Source organism: Meriones unguiculatus, chromosome 20 (assembly GCF_030254825.1).
Source record: "Meriones unguiculatus strain TT.TT164.6M chromosome 20, Bangor_MerUng_6.1, whole genome shotgun sequence".
Taxonomy (NCBI): Eukaryota; Metazoa; Chordata; class Mammalia; order Rodentia; family Muridae; genus Meriones; species Meriones unguiculatus.
Genome location: NC_083367.1, coordinates 66,875,897 through 66,894,389, shown reverse-complemented (window position 1 = coordinate 66,894,389; position 18,493 = coordinate 66,875,897). Strand labels below are relative to the sequence as shown.

The 18,493-nt window shown below is 41.3% G+C and overlaps 1 protein-coding gene across 6 annotated transcripts in view; it reads right to left on the bottom strand.

The window, feature by feature from the left end:
- Nucleotides 1-18,493, bottom strand: part of Ipcef1 (interaction protein for cytohesin exchange factors 1) — a 163,683-nt gene that overhangs the window by 71,532 nt on the left and 73,658 nt on the right. For 3 of the 6 annotated variants that reach the window (XM_060373283.1, XM_060373280.1, XM_060373281.1), the window contains exons 3-4: nucleotides 11,635-11,674; nucleotides 10,859-11,028 (exon numbers count right to left, since the gene is read on the bottom strand). In XM_060373283.1, the coding sequence (XP_060229266.1) occupies nucleotides 10,859-11,028; nucleotides 11,635-11,674 (210 nt within the window). Of the gene's footprint in view, nucleotides 1-10,858; nucleotides 11,029-11,192; nucleotides 11,533-11,634; nucleotides 11,675-12,024; nucleotides 12,126-18,493 lie in introns of those variants that run through there. The other 3 variants (XM_060373284.1, XM_060373282.1, XM_060373285.1) reach the window with 3 other exon arrangements.

Sequence of the window (18,493 nt, the reverse complement as noted above, 5' to 3'; positions counted from 1 at the left end):
TTGCCTTGGGATTACGAAAGTAGGAGAACTAGCCCTGTTCTTCACTGGCCGCAGAACTTGGGAGAGAGGACCTGCACCTCAACTGGGCAGCAGAGTAGAGCTGCCTTGTGGTGGGGGTGTAGGTGAGGGTGTAAGAGCATGAGCTGGTGGGCTGACCATCTCTGGTCTCAGGCCCAGATCCAGGGCTTTGAGTTAGCCCACCCCAACAACCACCCCATCTATGAACTGCTGGAGTGCATGATGGGCCCTACAGACCTACAGACATAAAACCGCAGGATCTCCATGACACAGGGCAACAACAGGATATCCAAGAGAAGTCCCAGGGAGGTTTCAGTATTGAAAGAGTAGAAGAAACCAGAGGCCTCATAACAGACCAATGAGTCATTGCAGTGAACATTTGCAAGCAAAGAAGTGTGAACAAATGGGACACTGGGACACACAGTGACACACCACAGCTTCCACAGGAGATTTATTTTCTCTGCTGGGGGAGGGTATTGCACCAGTGGAGGGTGGGTATGAGGGGCGGGGAAGGTGTGTGGGATTGAGGTTCATGATGTGAAATTTACAAAGAACCAATAAAATGATTTTAAAAAAATAGAAAAAAAGGAACATTGTGTAAGATTTAAATTATGTGTGTCAATACTAGAGATTTAGGAGCAATAAGAAATAATGAATGGCAATCCTTCAGATATTACAGCTAATGGCAGGATTAACATAGTAAAAATGGCCATCTTACCAAAAGCAATCTACAGATTCAATGCAATTCATATCAAATTACCAACACAATTCTTTACAGACCTGGAAAGAAATATTCTCAACTTCACATGGAATAACAAGAAACCCAGAATTGCTAAAACAATCCTCTACAATAAAAGATCTTCTGGAGGTATCTCCATCCCTGATCTTAAGTTGTACTATAGAGCAACAGTTATAAAAACTGCATGGTACTGGCATAGAAACAGAATGGTGGATCAATGGAGCTGAACAGAGGACCCAGAAATAAACCCACACACTTATGGACACCTGATCTTTGACAAAGATGCCACAACCATACAATGGAAAAAATATAGCATCTTCAACAAATAGTGCTGGTCTAACTGGATGTCTGCATATAGAAAAATGAAAATAGATTCATACTTATCACCCTGCACAAAACTAAAGTCCAAGTGGATCAAAGACCTCAACATAAAACCAGACACATTAAATCTGTTAGAAGAAAAGGTGGGGAAAACCCTAGAACTCATTGGTACAGGAGACAACTTCCTGAAAAGAACACCAACAGCACAGGCTCTAAAAGCAACAATCAATAAATGGGACCTCATGAAACTGGGTAAAGCAAAGGACACCGTCCTCAAAACAAAATGACTGCCTCCAGATTGGGAAAGAATCTTCACCAACCCTTTATCTGACAGAGGGCTAATATCCAGTATATATAAAGAACTAAAGAAGCTGAAAAGTAGCAAACCAAGTAATCCACTTAAAAAATGGGGAACAGAGCTAAACAGAGAATTCTCAATAGAGGAATATCAAATGGCAGAGAAACACTTAAAGAAATGCTCAACGTCATCAGCCATTAGGGAAATGCAAATCAAAACGACCCTGAAATTTCACCTTACACCCATGAGAATGGCCAAGATGAAAAACTCAAGTGACAACACATGCTGGAGAGGATGTGGAGAAAGGCGAACCCTCCTCCACTGCTGGTGGGAATGTAAACTTGTACAACCACTCTGAAAATCAATCTGGTGCTTTCTCAAACAACGAGGAATACGCTTCCTCAAGATCCAGCCATATCACTCCTAGGCATATATCCAAAAGAGGTTCAAGTACACAATAAGGACATTTGCTCAACCATGTTTGTAGCAGCTTTATTTGTAATAGCCAGAAGCTGGAAACAGCCCAGATGCTCCTTAACTGAAGAATAGATGCAGAAATTGTGGTACATCTACACAATGGAATATTACTCAGCAATGAAAAACAAGGAATTCATGAAATTTGAAGGTAAATGGTGGTACCTGGAAAGGATCATCCTGAGTGAGCTGTCCCAGAAGCAGAAAGACACACACAGTATATACTCACTCATATAGACATATAACATAGGATAAACCTACTAAAATCTGTACATCTAAAGAAACTAATCAAGAGAGAGTACCCTAACTAAAACGCTCAATCCCCAGCCCAAAAGACAAAGAGGATGGACATCAGAAGAAGAAGAAGAAACCTGCCACAGAGGACCTCTGAAAGCCTCTGCCCTGCAGACTATCAAAGCAGACGCTGAGACTTATGGCCAACTGTTGGGCAGTGTGCATGGAATCTTATGTAAGAAGTGGGAAATAGTAAGATCTGGAGAGGACAGGAACTCCACAAGCAGAGCAACAGAACCAGAAAATTTGAACACAGGGGTCTTTCCTGAGACTCATACTCCAACCAAGTACCAGGCATGGAGATAACCTAGAACCCCTGCACAGATGTAGCCCTTGGCAGTTAAATGTCCAAGTGGGTTACATAGTAATGGGAAGAGGGACTGTCTCTGACATTAACCGATTGGCCTGCTCTTTGATCACCTCCACCTGAGGGGGGAGCAGCCTTACCAGGCCACAGAAGATGACAATGCAGCCACTCCTGATGTGATCTGATAGACTAAGATCAGAAGGAAGGAGAGGAGGACCTCCCCTATCAGTGGACTTGGGGAGGGGCATGCATGAAGAAGGGGAAGGGAGGGTGGGAATGGGAAGGGAGGAGGGAGGGGCCTATGAGGGGATATAAAGTGAATAAAGTGTAATTAATAAAATAAAATAAAATTTAAAAAAATCACAGCTATGAGATAATACATAGCCAGTCATCACACAATGTATATTAAATTTTTAAGGTGCTTTCCAATCTCCTCAGGCTGTTTTCATGAGTTCCATGAATATCATTAAGTACTATTGAAGGCCAAGGAAAAGAAACAACAGCTCTACTCTTAATAAATAGAATAAACATTTTGAAAAGACAATACACAAATGGCCAATAAGCACAAGGGAGAGATGCTTATAGTCACTGAGCATTAAGGAAATGCAAACTGAAACCGTAATGAGATGTTTAACACCTCATACTCATTAAGATGGTGATTACCAAAAATAAACCAGTATGTAAACTCTGAGAAGGTTCTAGAAATGCTATAACCCCTGTGCACTGTCAGAAGGAAGGGAAAAGAGCAGTTACTACAGAAAGCCATTCCTGAAAACACTAAAAGTATGATTCTCCTGCAATCCTGTCATTTTGCTCCTGCATATATACCCAGAAGAATTCAAAGCAGAGCCTCAAAGACATATTTGCAGGTCCTTGTATGAGGGACATTTTGACAATAGATGAAAGGTAAGAGTAACATAAGTGTTTATTAATGAATAACTAAATGCAATATATGGGTATACTAGGATGTCCTTAAGACAGGAAACTGACACTTGAAGATGTTATGTTTTCTGAGACCAGCCACAAAAAAATAAATATAATATGACCACACTTACTTGGGCAGACATACAGCAGTCAAACTCAGAGACACAGAAAACCTTTGGAAGTTGCAAGAGAAGAGCAGAGACAGAATCCAGAGAGTGGGTTAGTGGGGTGAGAGTTTCAGTATGGCAAGATGAAGAGTCCAGGAGACGAAGAGTGGGGAGAGCTGCATGATCGTGTGAATATGTTTAATGCCACTGAAATGCGCCCTTCCAAGAGCGAAGACGGTGACCTCTGTGTGTGCGTCAATATTGACAAGAACTCTTGAATTTTACACCCAGCATTCTAAAGCCATTGTTCTTCAGTAGAGAATGGGGTGGCTACCACAGTGAGTTGGGTAAGGCTCAAAGTGGGGAAGCTCAGGGGAGGATCAAGGCCTACATCAGCCGGTGTCTGTGCTTCTGTGTATCAGAGGAAGAAGCTGGATGCTCCAAGAAAGTATGTGTGGCATCAGGGTGTGACCTGTCCCCCAGCTTTGAACCCAGAACCATCTTCTTCCTAATCATACCATTTCCCTGTATCCTTTCTGAAGACGGTGCTTCCAGTGTTTAATTCTGATCTTAAATTCTGACCCCTTAAATATACTCAATCTCTAGGTTCTTTTTTTTTTCCTTGCGTAGCTTCCTTCTGAAATATACATGTAGAAGATTAAACACAGAGCCCAGTGACAAATGAGCTTGTCAGCCAGCCTCTTTGGGGAGGCAGCTGGCTCTGTCTCTTAAACGGGGCTCCTGACACAGACATGATATACCTTCAAGTGTGTGTGTGTGTGTGTGTGTGTGTGTGTGTGTGTGTGTGTTGAATACCTTTTTTGTTTATTTTTTAAGTACAGACTTCTAAAGCATCCTCACATCAAGAACGAGTTCAGCTCTTGTGGCCAGTTCTCCTGCCATCTAGGAAACAAACTTATACCACATCAGTCTCCCCTCCAACCCAAGGCCACTTGACTTCCTCTTCCAGGGAAGGTACCACCCTGTGGGAGAACACCTGATCTTTTCCACTCCACCTACCTGTCCTACAGCTTCATGTGAGTCAGGAAGTATCTTTTCAGAATAGGGATGCACTCACTATGAGGAACCATTTCTGGTACCTAACATGAGGGAAGTTCTGCATCCTAAAACTACAGTGCCCAAGCAAGTGCAAACTCTAAGCATGCACAGATTTGTTCTTTGTTCTGTGTTCCTTTTGTGTCTTTACAGTGTTTTCTTTCTACCCTCAAAGCGCTCAGATTTTAAGCACAGATAGTATTCTTGGTCAGTTGATTAATAGAAAGATAGATGGACAGAGTTATTTTAATGGTCTCCCTGTTGACAAATTTTATACATATATTAATATATATTAACATTTATAAATATGTAAACTGCATGTATACATACAAATAAATTGTATATTAAATATATATCACTTTAAGTAGGTGAACATGTATCTGTGTTTTTCATCTGGTAACTTGATTCTAGAAAAAAAAAAAAGCATTCTCCTTTTAAACCCATAGATCTACTTTAAATAAACGAATCCTCATTGTGAGGTCACCTGGTCACTCGCATGTCCTATTTTGCCTTAAGTTGGCATCAAGTTTACCAGTTTCATGTCACTAATTTACTCTTCTTTACTGTAGAAATGCTTCAAAACACTGGAGTTTTGTTTGAGATACACTCAGAAGTAGGATTTCAGCTCAGACAATAAACACAGAGTCCAGGCAAATGAGATACCTATAATTCTCATTATAATGAAATTTAGGTCAGGGAGATGTGAGAAAAATTTTTATAACTCATTGATAACTAAGATAAAAATTTAGGTTAAGTAATTTCTTCCAACAATATTTACACTCTTTATTTTACTTTCAGAGTTTAAAGATACATTTATATTATACAAAATGGGTCAAGCAGATGGCTCAGCCAGTAAAGGTGCTTGCCACACAATCCTGGCAACTTGAGTTCAATCCATTGAGCCTACATAAAAGTAGAGAGAACCAATTTCATAAAACTGTCCTCTAACTCCAACAAGCCCCCTATGGCATGCATCCCAGCCTACACACAAACACTACACACACATACCAAACATACACACACTCCCACATACATCATACACACACTCTCACACACAGAGACACCACACACACCACACACACACACACAGAGAGAGAGAGAAATACACACTGCCTTCACATGCACATAACAATTGAAAATATTATTTTTAAAAACCCACATAAGAAAAGAGTATGTCAGTGACAAAAACATTTTCCAACCTACAGCAATTTCATTAAGATATTTTCCAAAAATTTATGGGAGGAGAATATTACTCATGAAAGGTATAAGACCCAAGGCTGAGAAGATGCCTTCTTTCCAGGGGAAACTAACCCACTCTTTGTTTTCCTTTAGCTGACAGAAAGATTCTCCATGTTTGCCAAAAACATTCAAGAGAGTTCTCTTGAAAACAGAGAAATTCTAGGTCAAACTGCGTCCAGGAAAAGCACCGTCCACCTCTACCTCCCCTGAGTCATGTTTTGTTCACATACAGCTAGTGATGGTGACAGACAGAGAACACGGTTCCCACAACGTGCTGACATGCAATCATGCCAACATGAGGGGGAAACATGGCCACACTTAGGAGGACAAATAGGAGCCTCAAAGGACTGAGAACCCTGCAAGCCTGTATTAAGCTCAACACTGCTCTGTAGAAGACATGGGTTGACCTGAAACTTCCATGAAACAAGGTCAGGTGGGTTTTCCCAGCAACCCCACAGCTTTCCCAAAGTGTTGCTGCAGCAACACAAATAACATCAATATTGGTTAATTTATACAGAAAAAGCAACAACAACAACAACAAAAACTTGAGTTAATCTGACAAATAATGGACAACACAAAAATAAACCAAATATGTAGCCAATGATGAACTGATTAAAATAAAATTCTACATTTACCCACAAATTCCTTCTCAATTTTCATATTACTTTCCCAGGCACTGAAACTTAGAAATCGCTCTCATTTTAGCCTCAAATACTATGTCCTGTATCCAAGCAATCTCCATGTGGTACTCCTTTTCTTCAGTATGGTGTGTTCCTGATTCTCCATGTGAGTACCCTACTCCAAGGATCCACATCTGGATGCTTGCATTTTCTGACCATCTCCTAACCAGGTTTCCAGCAACATCCTTCTTTCCTACTGCTTGTTGCTACGTTCATATTTTCCCTACCAGCCTGAGACTCTTTTTTAGGCCCTTCCTGCCTGGTGGCTCTTGCTATTCATAAGCAGTGTGGACAGACTGAGTTCCCCATTCAATAGGCCCAGGTCACTGGTAGATGGAGGAGTCACGCAGTGTACAGGGAAAAGAGCCCAGCTCTGGCTGGGATGTCTCAGTGTTAATCTTAGCTCTGTCATTTACTTCTTCAGAGGCGCTGAAGCTCTGTTCCTTAAGCTCCTGGCTTTCAGTAAACTCACTTGAGAAAATGGAAGTAACAGAATTGAGGTCAAGTGGTTATTATGTAAATTAGACACAACTTGTGTTGAACTAGCTTGGTGCTGCTCAGTACAGTACCCCACCTTTGTCCACATCAGACCTCAGTCTCCCTGCACCCCTATCTGCTACTCCTGAAAGCTGTAAAGAAGGTGTGGGATAAAGATAGAAACAGCTGTGTGGGATCTATTGCTCCACAGGGGTCCTTTCTAGCAAACCCCCAACTGAATCATATTTTTTAACAGTGCAAGTAGAAATGCCATTCCTGGGAAATTATTTCCTGTCAAGGGAAATACATGAATAAGATCTCGTCATTCAGAATTCCCTAGGCAAAGTAATTGTCAGTAATTCCTCATTCCCATTTACTTGAAAAAAAACTCAACAAATATTCATCAAGTACTTATTAAACATCAGACACTGAAGTACTAAAAATATGAACACATGCTATGTAGACATAATGATCAATTATGAAAGATAGGAATTTGATACACATTCAAAAAGAAGGATGTGTGTGACAATCAAAATATTATAAAATAATATAAAAGGAAGAAGACAGAATAGCTAAGTTTAGGTCAGAGGATATGGTAAGTCTACATAGATGTGCTTTCAAATTAAAATGCGACTCTTATGAAGAGGGAAGGTTTGCTGAAACTGAGCAGGAGGAAAGCCTTCCAGGGTCAGAGACAAGCCTTCCTGAGCAGGGAATCTATATAGATAAAGGTGTACACAGACCTAAAACACATAAGTTAAATCAAAAGTTCCAGAGTTGGTTAGAATGTGGAGTTCTGGGAAAGAAGAAAAAGGTACCAGTTAAGATGATACCCAGAAGCAGGTTTGAACTGTAGCCTAAGGGCATAGGAAAGTGAAAGTATAGACTCTAATTCCAGGTTTTTCACAGGCTGAGATCTTTGTGGCTTTTAAGCTTTTATGCATAGAGCTGTAAGAAGTGGTATGCGGTTACACATGCTCTGACACATTCCAGGAAAAAAACGCTACATGAGAAACAACTTCTGATCTTTCCTAAAGAAGTCTGGGTACCGGTGTTCGGGAAAGCAATACGCACAGGAAGGAGATAACACCCTCCCTGGCTGCTGGTAACAACAGAAAGGTGAGGAGGGGAGGCTAGCAAAGGCTCAGGCAGTAACAGTAGGGATGAGCAGAGGAGTTCAACGGGATAGCTTGCGCGTTCACAACAGAATTGCCACTTCTAGAGATGCTCCCTCAGTTTCCTTCCGGAAACACAGGAACATAATGATCTCATTTATCCTGGTCCCCAGGAACTTTGGGGTGGCATGTCATAGTCAGTGTAGAGTTATGGAATCATAGAGGCACTTTCTGTCCACTTCTTTCATGTCTGACTTGGGTAATTTACACTGTGTCTCAGTCTTACTAGCTTTTAAAGTATGCCTTTGAGATCTGAGGCTCTCTGCCTATATCTCTGTCTATCTCTATCTGTCTCTGTCTCTATTTCCCTCCAGAGATTGATCCCTGAACCTCATGCATGCTAGGCAAGAAGACCTGTCTCATGCTGTGTAGGCAAGCACTCTACCATCGGGCTATATCCTCAGACACTTTACGGTTCTTTTTCATTTTGAGACACTGATTCACTAGGTTAACAAGATTATCTTTGAACTCACTCTGTAGCCCAGACAGGCTTTGTGCTTGTAATCCTCCTGCCTCACCCTCCTAAGTAGCTAGGGCTATAATCCTGAGCCAACACACCCAGCTAGAGATTGTATTGGAGAATAGATAAGAGCCTATGTAAAAAGTACCTTGACCACCCCTTGGAATATGGCAGCTGTTCCATGGGATAGGCCATCATACTATACATAAAGCCACAAAGAACAGGGTTGGTCCTCCAAGAATAAGAAACAGAGAAGGGAGAAGCCTGTCAACTTTTAGGTCCCGTAGATATTGAATCTAAATTCTTAAAGTAGTAGACAGCAAGTGCAAATTTTTCTGTGATGGTGTGTTTGACTGTGACTCTGCAGCTGATATTCACATAGATAACAGGAATATGACTGCTAATTAAATAGTCATTGAGGTCAACCCACAACAAACATACAATTAAGATGTCAGGAATGGTTGTGGCAAAGAGAGATAGCAAAAGAACGAGAGAAGGTTTTTTTAGAAGATTCTTTCTTTTCTCTACCATTAACAATCCTCTACCTCCCTGGCCAACCACCAGCAAGCTTATTCTCAAGCTGATGCTGCTCATTTAATGGAACTAAAATACATTACCAGCTTACTTTCTGCATCTCGTTCAGGGTAGGGAGCCCACAAGCATCTAAGCATCTAAGACTCCATAGTTTCCTCCTCCTAGTCTAAGCCAACATCGCTATTCCCTGCAGATTCCTGATGCCTAAGATTAGGGAGGTCCGACGCCCTAAAAGTAACCCACTCCACTCTCCTAAGAGAAACAGAAGCGGAAGAAGCCAAATGAGCCAAGCTGCAATTGTGCAGCTCCAGGGAGGACTTCTTTCACATTCTACTGAGACAGAGACATTGCCTTCTGGCTAAATGATATGAGAGATAAGATGAGCTGACTGCTTAATTCTGAGCCCTGCTACATCCCATAGATGTAACATGTTCTACCAACACCCAACCTGTCCTACTGGCTCAAGAAGTCCCCGGGGCTATTTATTAGGTAACTCAGACCAGCTCATTTTAAGGAGGATGAGGTGTCAGTCACTTGTGATGACTACCCAAATGCCATAGTGTAGGATAACAGGAAATGGAGGCTGGAGAGATGGCTCCCAAATAAAGGGGCCTGTTGCCAAGGCTGACCACTTGAGTTAGATCCCAGGGACCCACACGATGGAAAGAAAGAAACAATTCCTTCTTACAAGTTGTCCTCTGTGTTCCACACATGAGTGGTGACACATGTATACCCAAACATACATGCACACAAAACCACACTGAATAAATAAATGTAACTCAGAAATTAAAAATAAAATAACAGGAAACATGAAATAATTCAGTTAACCTTAATTTCCCTAAAGAAGGCAACTGTGTTTGCTTGGAAAACTGCCCAATCCCAGGTTGGCAATTTAGTACTGGTCCCTTAAATGATTGAACAAACCTCCGTTGGTCTTTTCCTTCTATCACAAAGGGACCCCAGTCCTCCCAAGATCTGCAGTGGATTCCCATTTCCCCAGCTTCACTGATAGCAGATCTGTATGCAAAACTCTACAGATTACACTAATGTCCCTCTCAAAATGTGTCTAGCCACAACAGGCAATGTCATGCCTTCACTTCCAACTCTTTCAATAGTCATACCATGAAACTGACCCCAGCAGCGTGTGGCCATCAAAGGATAAATTCAGCAACCATCTCAGTGAGTGTTGTCCTCACAATGCTTATTTAATGTCACCATGGAACAATGTCACCAGCCCCTTCACAAGGCTGACAAACGGGATAGCAATCCCAAACCAACCCATCTCACAAAGATAGGAGAGAAAGTCGTGGGAGAAGGGATGAGGATCGCTTTTCTGGAGAGGGCTGTGCTCAGTCCCTGTTTTATAAGACCTTAGCAATGCAAAGTTGCCACAGCAAATGACATCCAAACAGATCCTGGAACTATTAGGATCTCACAGACTAATAATATCTGGAGATAATAACAGATTATACAGAATAATCACATCAGTTATATTCTTAAGTAAGGCTCTAACTGGAGCCACTTCTCTTTCTCCAGTCAGAATACTGAAAGCAGATGGATTCTCCTCGGAGCAGCGCAGCTCCCTAACCTACATAGTTCCTGGAGCAGAAATGATCCTCTAGCAAATCTGCTGGTTTGCTCTGCTCCCTCTCCCAAAGAACAGGATCGATGTCCGTCCGCATGGGGATCGCCTGGCCAGTGCTTTAGAAGCCACGCTCTGGTGAAGAGGCTGGGGCAGGAGGAGGGACCACTCACCATTTGATTGCTATACCAGTAGAGCGAAGACCCCTTCAGCACCACCCAGAACTTTTTCCATTTGTTGCTTAGGAAAGTTCCCTTTTCCTTTTTCTTATACAGCCAACCCTGGCAGTCAGCGTGGCCCAGATCTTTACACGATATCCTCCTCCGACTCATGGTGAAAAAACCTGCAACAGTTACACAGGTAAGTGTGACCCGGACTCCAGTGACAAAATAAAAGGCAAGTTTTAGTCTTTTGCACAGCAAACGCTGCACATTTTCATTCATGCAAAGTGAACATTAAAAAAAAAAATCCACATATCCGTTCTATTTTTAAACATTCATTTGGTACCTCGAAAACCCGGGCAAAGAGGCAAGCATGGTCCGACAACCTTAGTCAGAGTTAGTTGAAAACGTTAGACTCCCGGGGCTGGAAGGCACACACAGGGGTCCTTCCCACAATAACGGCAGCAGTTATGCAAGAGACACAGAAGGGTTAAAGGCCACCCAGGAACAAGGGACTTCCCGACTCAGTGCCAGCTCTGTGCACAGAGCGCGAGGGACTGGCCAAATGAGCAGCGTGTCATTCTTTCTTAAAAATCAGCCCAAAAGCAACCAAAAAAAAATTAATCTGGCATCCGTCCCCTGATACTAAGATTTAGACAGACAAGAATCTGATTCCATACACACACACACACACACAAAAAGAAGAAGGCATCCAGGAGGAAAAAACCAAAACAACCCCTACTCCAATGCACACGAAAGGGATAAACGAACAAAAGGGATCTAATTACCTGGAGCTTTCTTCCTCGGCTTCTGACGCAAGGGAACCTGCTGGAAACGCAGGAAGGAAAGAAAAGAGGAAATTTCTGATTGTGTTGTAACATTTGTAAAGAGAGAAGGAGGGAGGGGGTGGCAGTGTTTATGCGCAGGGAGGATTCTAAAAAAAAAAAAAAAAAAAAAAAAAAACTCTCTGAGCAGAGCGCAAGGGGAGCTACAAGCCCAGGCACAAAATCTGCTAATTAGAATCGATATACACTGAGCTGAACCTGGAAAAAAGAGTAACAGGCGTTTATCTGTACCGCTTCCTGTTTCCTCCCACGAGCAGCTCCGCTACTACTTAGGTTACGGCGGCCCTGGGTTTGTTGAAGTTTAAAAAAGAAAAAAATCATGAAATACTTTACCTGTATATATTTTTTGAGAGAAGAAACACTATCTCTTTTTTATTCTCAGGTTCTAAATAATATCGAGTATTTAAATAAAACTGGACAATAATTGTTTCCATCTCAAGCTAATAAATGCTCACATCAGACTGGCTTCATGTTCTCGCTAATATGCAGGGTTCTACCTAAACCACATGAGTTAAATAGCCCTGGAAAGGAACTTTTTATCTCTCTGTGTGACCTCAGGGGCTCCAAGGCTTCCTGATTGGCAATTTCTTATTTGCAGACTAATTTACATATCTTATTCTATCTTTATTCCTGAATATTTCTCACATGTCCTATAGAAGATAAATATTCAAATATTCAAATCAGACATGACAATTTATGTAAAATATAGACATTTTCTACAACACATTTTCACCAAGTCATGTAAAATCAGATTCCAAATAAAACTGGGAAACCCAAAGGAAAAAAATATAGTTGAAAATGTCTCTCCCACTGTGTGTGTGTGTTTGTGTGTTTATACAAATACTTGAGAGAAATAAGCTTTTAAAAACCTCATTTTTCTTCTACAGCATCTAAGCTGAAATTCTTCAGGTTTAAATAATTTTCACTTATGAAACACTTAACAAGCAGAGACTTTTTAAAATTTAAGAATGCAGTTAAAAAGTAGTTCAAAGCGTTGGTAGATAGTGTCACGAACTTTGGGGCACTTGGGATGCATCTGGGCAGCAGCCCACACATCCAACCTCTGACAAATGGCATTTATGGTTCTGCCTTATATTTGACAAGGTGATATGATCTACGGTGGAAATAGAATAGACAATTCAAAGCCACGGGCCCAAAATTAATGGGAAGATATATTATCCAAGGAAAGGTCACTCTAAACCCATTTCTTCATTTGTAAAATTAAGATATTTATAAAAAATACTCAGGAGGCTAAGGGTAGAAACTTAAGAGCAGAAACCAGTTATATATATATATATATATATATATATATATATATATATATGACTTCTAATCCCATAAGTCTCAAATAGATCTGCCAAGATTTACTTGTGAAAATACTCTGATAACTAAAAATCATCTTTCTATGAATAATCAGGTATCAATGCTTTCTGGAGATATGTTAAGATAAGCAAACCCCTAATAAACAAAATTTATCATATTAAAGTGTTTCCCTCAGCAGGGAGGATGGAGATGAGGTTAAATTGTGTTTCTTCATGGATGCAAGATCGGTGCAATCCTAAACTGGTTTTTTATTTTATGAACATCCTTTCTTCCCTTGGATCATTGATTGATCTCTTTGCGCATAATCTTTAAACAAATTCAACTTGTGTCAATCATGGCATGCTAATTAAGTCTAAACATATTATCATATTAAGGAAATCATCTGCCCTTCCTTTCCCAAATATTTCCCACACTGCCAACATCTTGGCCTAAGATCCCCTACTATTCCTTAGTCTCTGAGCTTTTTCTTTTTATGCCAATATCCTGGGATCAATAAACCCAATTAGTACCTACTGATTATACAATACTGTCCAAATAGAGAGCTGGGGCTGAAGGCAAAGAGCGTAAGTGAACTTGATTTCAGTATGGTTTGGGAAATATGGGAGCCCAGGGAGCATGTGAAGTAACTGAGAACCAGGAGTGTGGGAGAAAGCAGAGGCACCGCACTGATTCCTAGAGGGCAGGTAAACAAGCTGAAACTATCAATTCAAACAGCAACAGCAGCTCTAAAAAAGAACAAGCAGCTAGGCGTGGTGTTGCACGCCTGTAATCCCAGCATTTGGGGAGGCTTAGGCAGCCAGATCTCTGTGAGTTCAAGGCCAGCCTAGTCTACAAAGCATGTCTAGGACAGCCAAGGCTACAGAGAGAAACTCTGTCTGAAGAAAAGAAGAAGAAGAAGAAGAAGGAGGAGGAGGAGGAGGTGGTGGAGGAGGAGAAGGAGGAGGAAGGGAGCAAGTGGGAGGCAAGGGGACAGCTATGGAGCTGTGGAAGGGAAGCACAGAGGTGACTCTTCATTCCCTGGCTCTTGACCGATGGGACAGGAAGCCGAGTGTCTGCGTCATTGCTTGATGGGTCCCAGTGACACAGCCGGCTCCTCAGCTCCACCAACAAGCCTAAGGTGTTTTCCATGGACATCCCCAAGTCAAAAACGTGTCTTCATCTCTCCTTCGAACAGCCCTAGGACTACAGCTGGAGTCTCTCCTTAATCTGGGTTGAGAGTTAGCAGTCCATACCAGGCCAGCACAGTCTCTCAGCAATGCTCCACCACTCCAAGCTCCTTGTGCCCTGCTCTGACAGTCCTCCCCCAACACAGTCACCAGCTGCTCCGTGTGTCCCTGGCCAGACACAGCTGCACCTTAGAGAAATAACAAATTACCACGGGTTTCAGTGTCACTTGATAGATGTGAATTTGAAACCCCAATTGCTCGACAAGAAGGAATGAAAACAACCTTTGAGAGCTTCCCTCCTCACAACAGGAAGTGGAACCCATGAACTAGTCAGTTTCAAGACCTTCATGTGGCTTTCTCACTGGTAGGTGAAAACACTAGCAGCTGCTTGAGCGTTTTATGAGATAGTTTCAACCTCCACAGACGTTTAGAGTTTAAGAAGATATTTATCCCAACTTACTTTCTTTCAGTTTGAAAGTTATAGAGAAAAACTGACAACTTATTCTAAAGATGTAAATTTTCTAGACCTAGAATTTGAGGGGAATTCTCAATGAAAATATACACAGTTTTCATTGAAGAAGAGTATAGTTTTCTTTTGGCCTTGGGAAGATGGCTCAAATGTTTTATTTGAGGGCTGAGGAGACGACTCGGTAAAGCGCTCATTGCACAAGCATGAGGACCTCAGTTAGGTGCCTAGAACTCATGTTAAAAGTTCAGCTGTGGTGATGTGTTTGTAATGTCAGGCAGATCCCTGGAACCTGCTAGCCAGCCAGACTAGTCTACTCAGCGAGCTTCAGGACAATGAGAGACTCAAATAACATGAGGTATGGTTCCTGAGGAATAATTCCTGAGGTTGGCCTTTGACCCCCACATACACACAGTTACGTGCACATACATACGCATGTTCAGTGATTCTAGACTTTAGCAAAAAACACATAGTGATAGGCTGATGTTCTAGTTTTATTTCTATAAAATACTGCAGCAAAGAGCAGCTTAGGGGAGAAGGGTTTATTTTAACTTGTAATCCCCCTGTTTAAACCATCGCTGTGGAGGGAGGAACAGCATCTGGAACTTGAGGCAGCTGGTCACATCGCATCCGCAGTCAGGCGTCTAAGAAGGTAACGCGCACATGCGCACTTGCTTCCTTATGCTCCCCTCGCTCTTACACAGTGCAGGATCCCCTGCCTAGGGAATGGCGATGCCCACAGTGGACGGGTCTTCACCATCATCGATCAACCTAACACAGTCCTTCCAGGAAATGCAGACAATCCCTGGTTGAGATTCTCCTGCCGGATGACCCTAGATTGCATTGAGCTAACAATTAAAGCTGGTCCTCAAAGTGGACAAACAGTTCTTCATTCTCAGGAAAACTGGCTTGCAGCATCCGTCACTTTTTGTGGTACAGTTCCTCACATGCCTGGCTGTAAAAACTACCATTCCTTACGAACTAAGCAACAAAAATCTTTTGCATTTGGGGTTCTCTGCCAATACTTGGCATTTCCACAGCCTCTTTCTATATTGTTGGAAAATTAAACCCAACTTTTTAAAGGGAATTGTAAGCCATTTGAGTGGTAAAAATTTACCTGTGATGATACACTAAAACTTTGCTTAACTTTTTCAGAAAACAAATCAGTTCAACCAACTTATAATAAGAAAATATCTCTCGGGTAGTAAATAATGAAGATAGGTAATGGGAGTCTGCCCTTGCCTGTGATCACGTGGAAAAGCCATGACAAAGGCTAGGGATAAGAACCTGATGGAAGAGCAACACATAAAGGAAAACAATGTGAAAGATCCCCGAGGAAATCTGAGCGGGGATACCCTGAGTCAAACTCAGAAGAGTATCCTGGAAGCAAGGACTCCAGAGAAAGCTTCCAAACTCTGTTGCTGGAAAGGAAAAGGTCCGTTAGAGATTTTCTGTATTATTATTTTTTCTTATCACTGTAACAAAATATCTTATAAGAGCAGCTTAAGGGAGGGGGCTTATTTGGGCTCACAGTTTCAGGAAATACATCACCATAGACAAGGTACAGGACAGCAGGTACGTCTGGGGCAGGGGAGCTTAGAACTGTCACTTTAGTCCAGGAAACAGAGATCCAGATCAGAAAGCGGGCTATGTCCTCCAAGCTCACCCCTAGGGGCCTTCTTAGAGTGGGTAGGCCTGGTGTCTCAAGGGCTCCACAGCTTCACCAAACTGAGACCAGCTAGGGACACAAGCACACCAGCCTGTGGGGGACATTTTGGATTTAGACCATAAGAGAAATCTGGACTATCTAGTCCCCATGCTGTTTGTAACCACAGGACAAATTCCAGCAGGTCCTGCATGAGTGGGAACTAAGGAAGTATACACAGCACTGACGACTACTGGAAACAGTACCTGGCAGACTCAAGGATGGATAAAGCCACACACTTTCTCTCAACCCAAGATTTCTGCTTAAACTCGTTGTGCTCAGTGAAAGAAGTATACTTGAGAGCAAATTAACAGGACCACGGGAAGTACTCTGGCTACATCGTATTCTGAATTACTGAATGCCATTTCCTTCTTCTTTCTTTTCTTATTTTTGACAGTTTTTTAAAAAAGTACAAGGGGCTGAAGCGAAGGCTCAGAGGTTAAAAGCAATGCCTGCTCTTCTAGAGGTCCTGAGTTCAATTCACAACACCCATATGGTGGCTCACAACCATCTATGATGAAATCTGGTACCCTCTTCTGGTGTTCAGGTATACATGCAGGCAGAACACTATATATATATAACTTTTATATATATAACTTTTATAATATATAGTATATATTAAAATATATACTATATATTAAAAATAAAAATTCTTTTAAAAAAGAAATAAGGAAAGAAAGAAAGAAAATAAGAAAAAAGAAATAAAGAAAATACAATAGGAATACTGCTGTCTTTCCAACAGCCCTTTTCATCCACTTCCTCATCGCTCCAGCTTACTCTGACCTGAACATGATTTCATTCGCATACACATTTTAGTATCTTTTAGTGATAGCTAAATAGCACAAATGTGGAGATTTTTCTGATTTCACTTTTGATGCTTTTTCCATGTTGATGCATATAACTGTAGATCGTTTTCAATGTGACAATAAATAGATGTTTGTTCCACAACTTCTTTATCTAATTGTTTACTAATGAGCTTGTAAGTCTTTACAGTTCTGCTTTCAGCTATAAATTGGCAATTACCAACTCGATGCAATTCCCATTGTACGTATGAATGTTACTCTGGCTTGGTATTAATCTGAGCTAGAGTTGCAGGATAACACTATATGTGTATCTTCAAGTATTTAGCTATTTTCAAATTGCTTTCAGAGTCCCCATTTACAATCCCTCATGAAACATACACTTTTTAAAACTTTTTATTATGTTTATTTATTTATTTGGGTGCACGCATGCACACATTCACACAGTCCAATGTTAATTTCACCTCATATATTGCGCTTCCTATCTTAAGAATTATATCTTCTTTTTTAATAGTACTAAATACTTTCAAGATCTATTTATACTTTTGCATCTGGATCAAAGTTTTTTGAAAGATTCTAAAATATCTAAATAAGATTCTTAAACCCCATCCTTGATTTGTTCCTTAGAGTTTAAAACTCTGAACTCAAATGGTACCTCCTATTTTTGTTGTATATCCATCTTTCTTGGAACTATTTTTAGTGTGTTTTGAAATTTTTCTCAGTCAGTGTGGATGGCTATAACAGAAAAACCACAGACTGGATCACTTAAAAAAATAAAGAACAAAATGTCATGTTGGTTCTAGCAGCTGGGAAAGGCAAGGTTAAGTTGCAAACAATGGTAATGACTTCTTCCTGACCAGTAGACAGCCATGATCTTAAAATATCCTCACATGGCCAGTAAGAAATTCCTCTTCCTCAGATAAGGGCACAGCTGCCCTTCATAGGGGCACCGCCCTCATGACCTTTGACCTCTCAACACATCTTTTTGTTTTTTTAGTTACATTTTATTAACTCTTCAACACATCTCTTTTTTTAATTTTTTTTAATTTTTCTTATTAGTTACATTTTGTTAACTCTGTATCCCAGCTGTATCCCGCTCCCTCATTCCCTCCCCAATGCCACCCTCCCTCCCTCATCTCCTCCCTGCTCCTTTCCAAGTCCACTGATTGGGTAGGACCTCCTCTCCTTTCATCTGACCCTGTTTTATCAGGTATCTTCAGGACTGGCTGCAAAGTCCTCCTCTGTGGCCTAGCAGGACTGCTCCTCCCTTGGGAGATGGGGAGGTCAAAGAACCTGCTGCCATTGAGTTGCTGTTAGAGATAGTCCTTGTTCCCCTTACCAT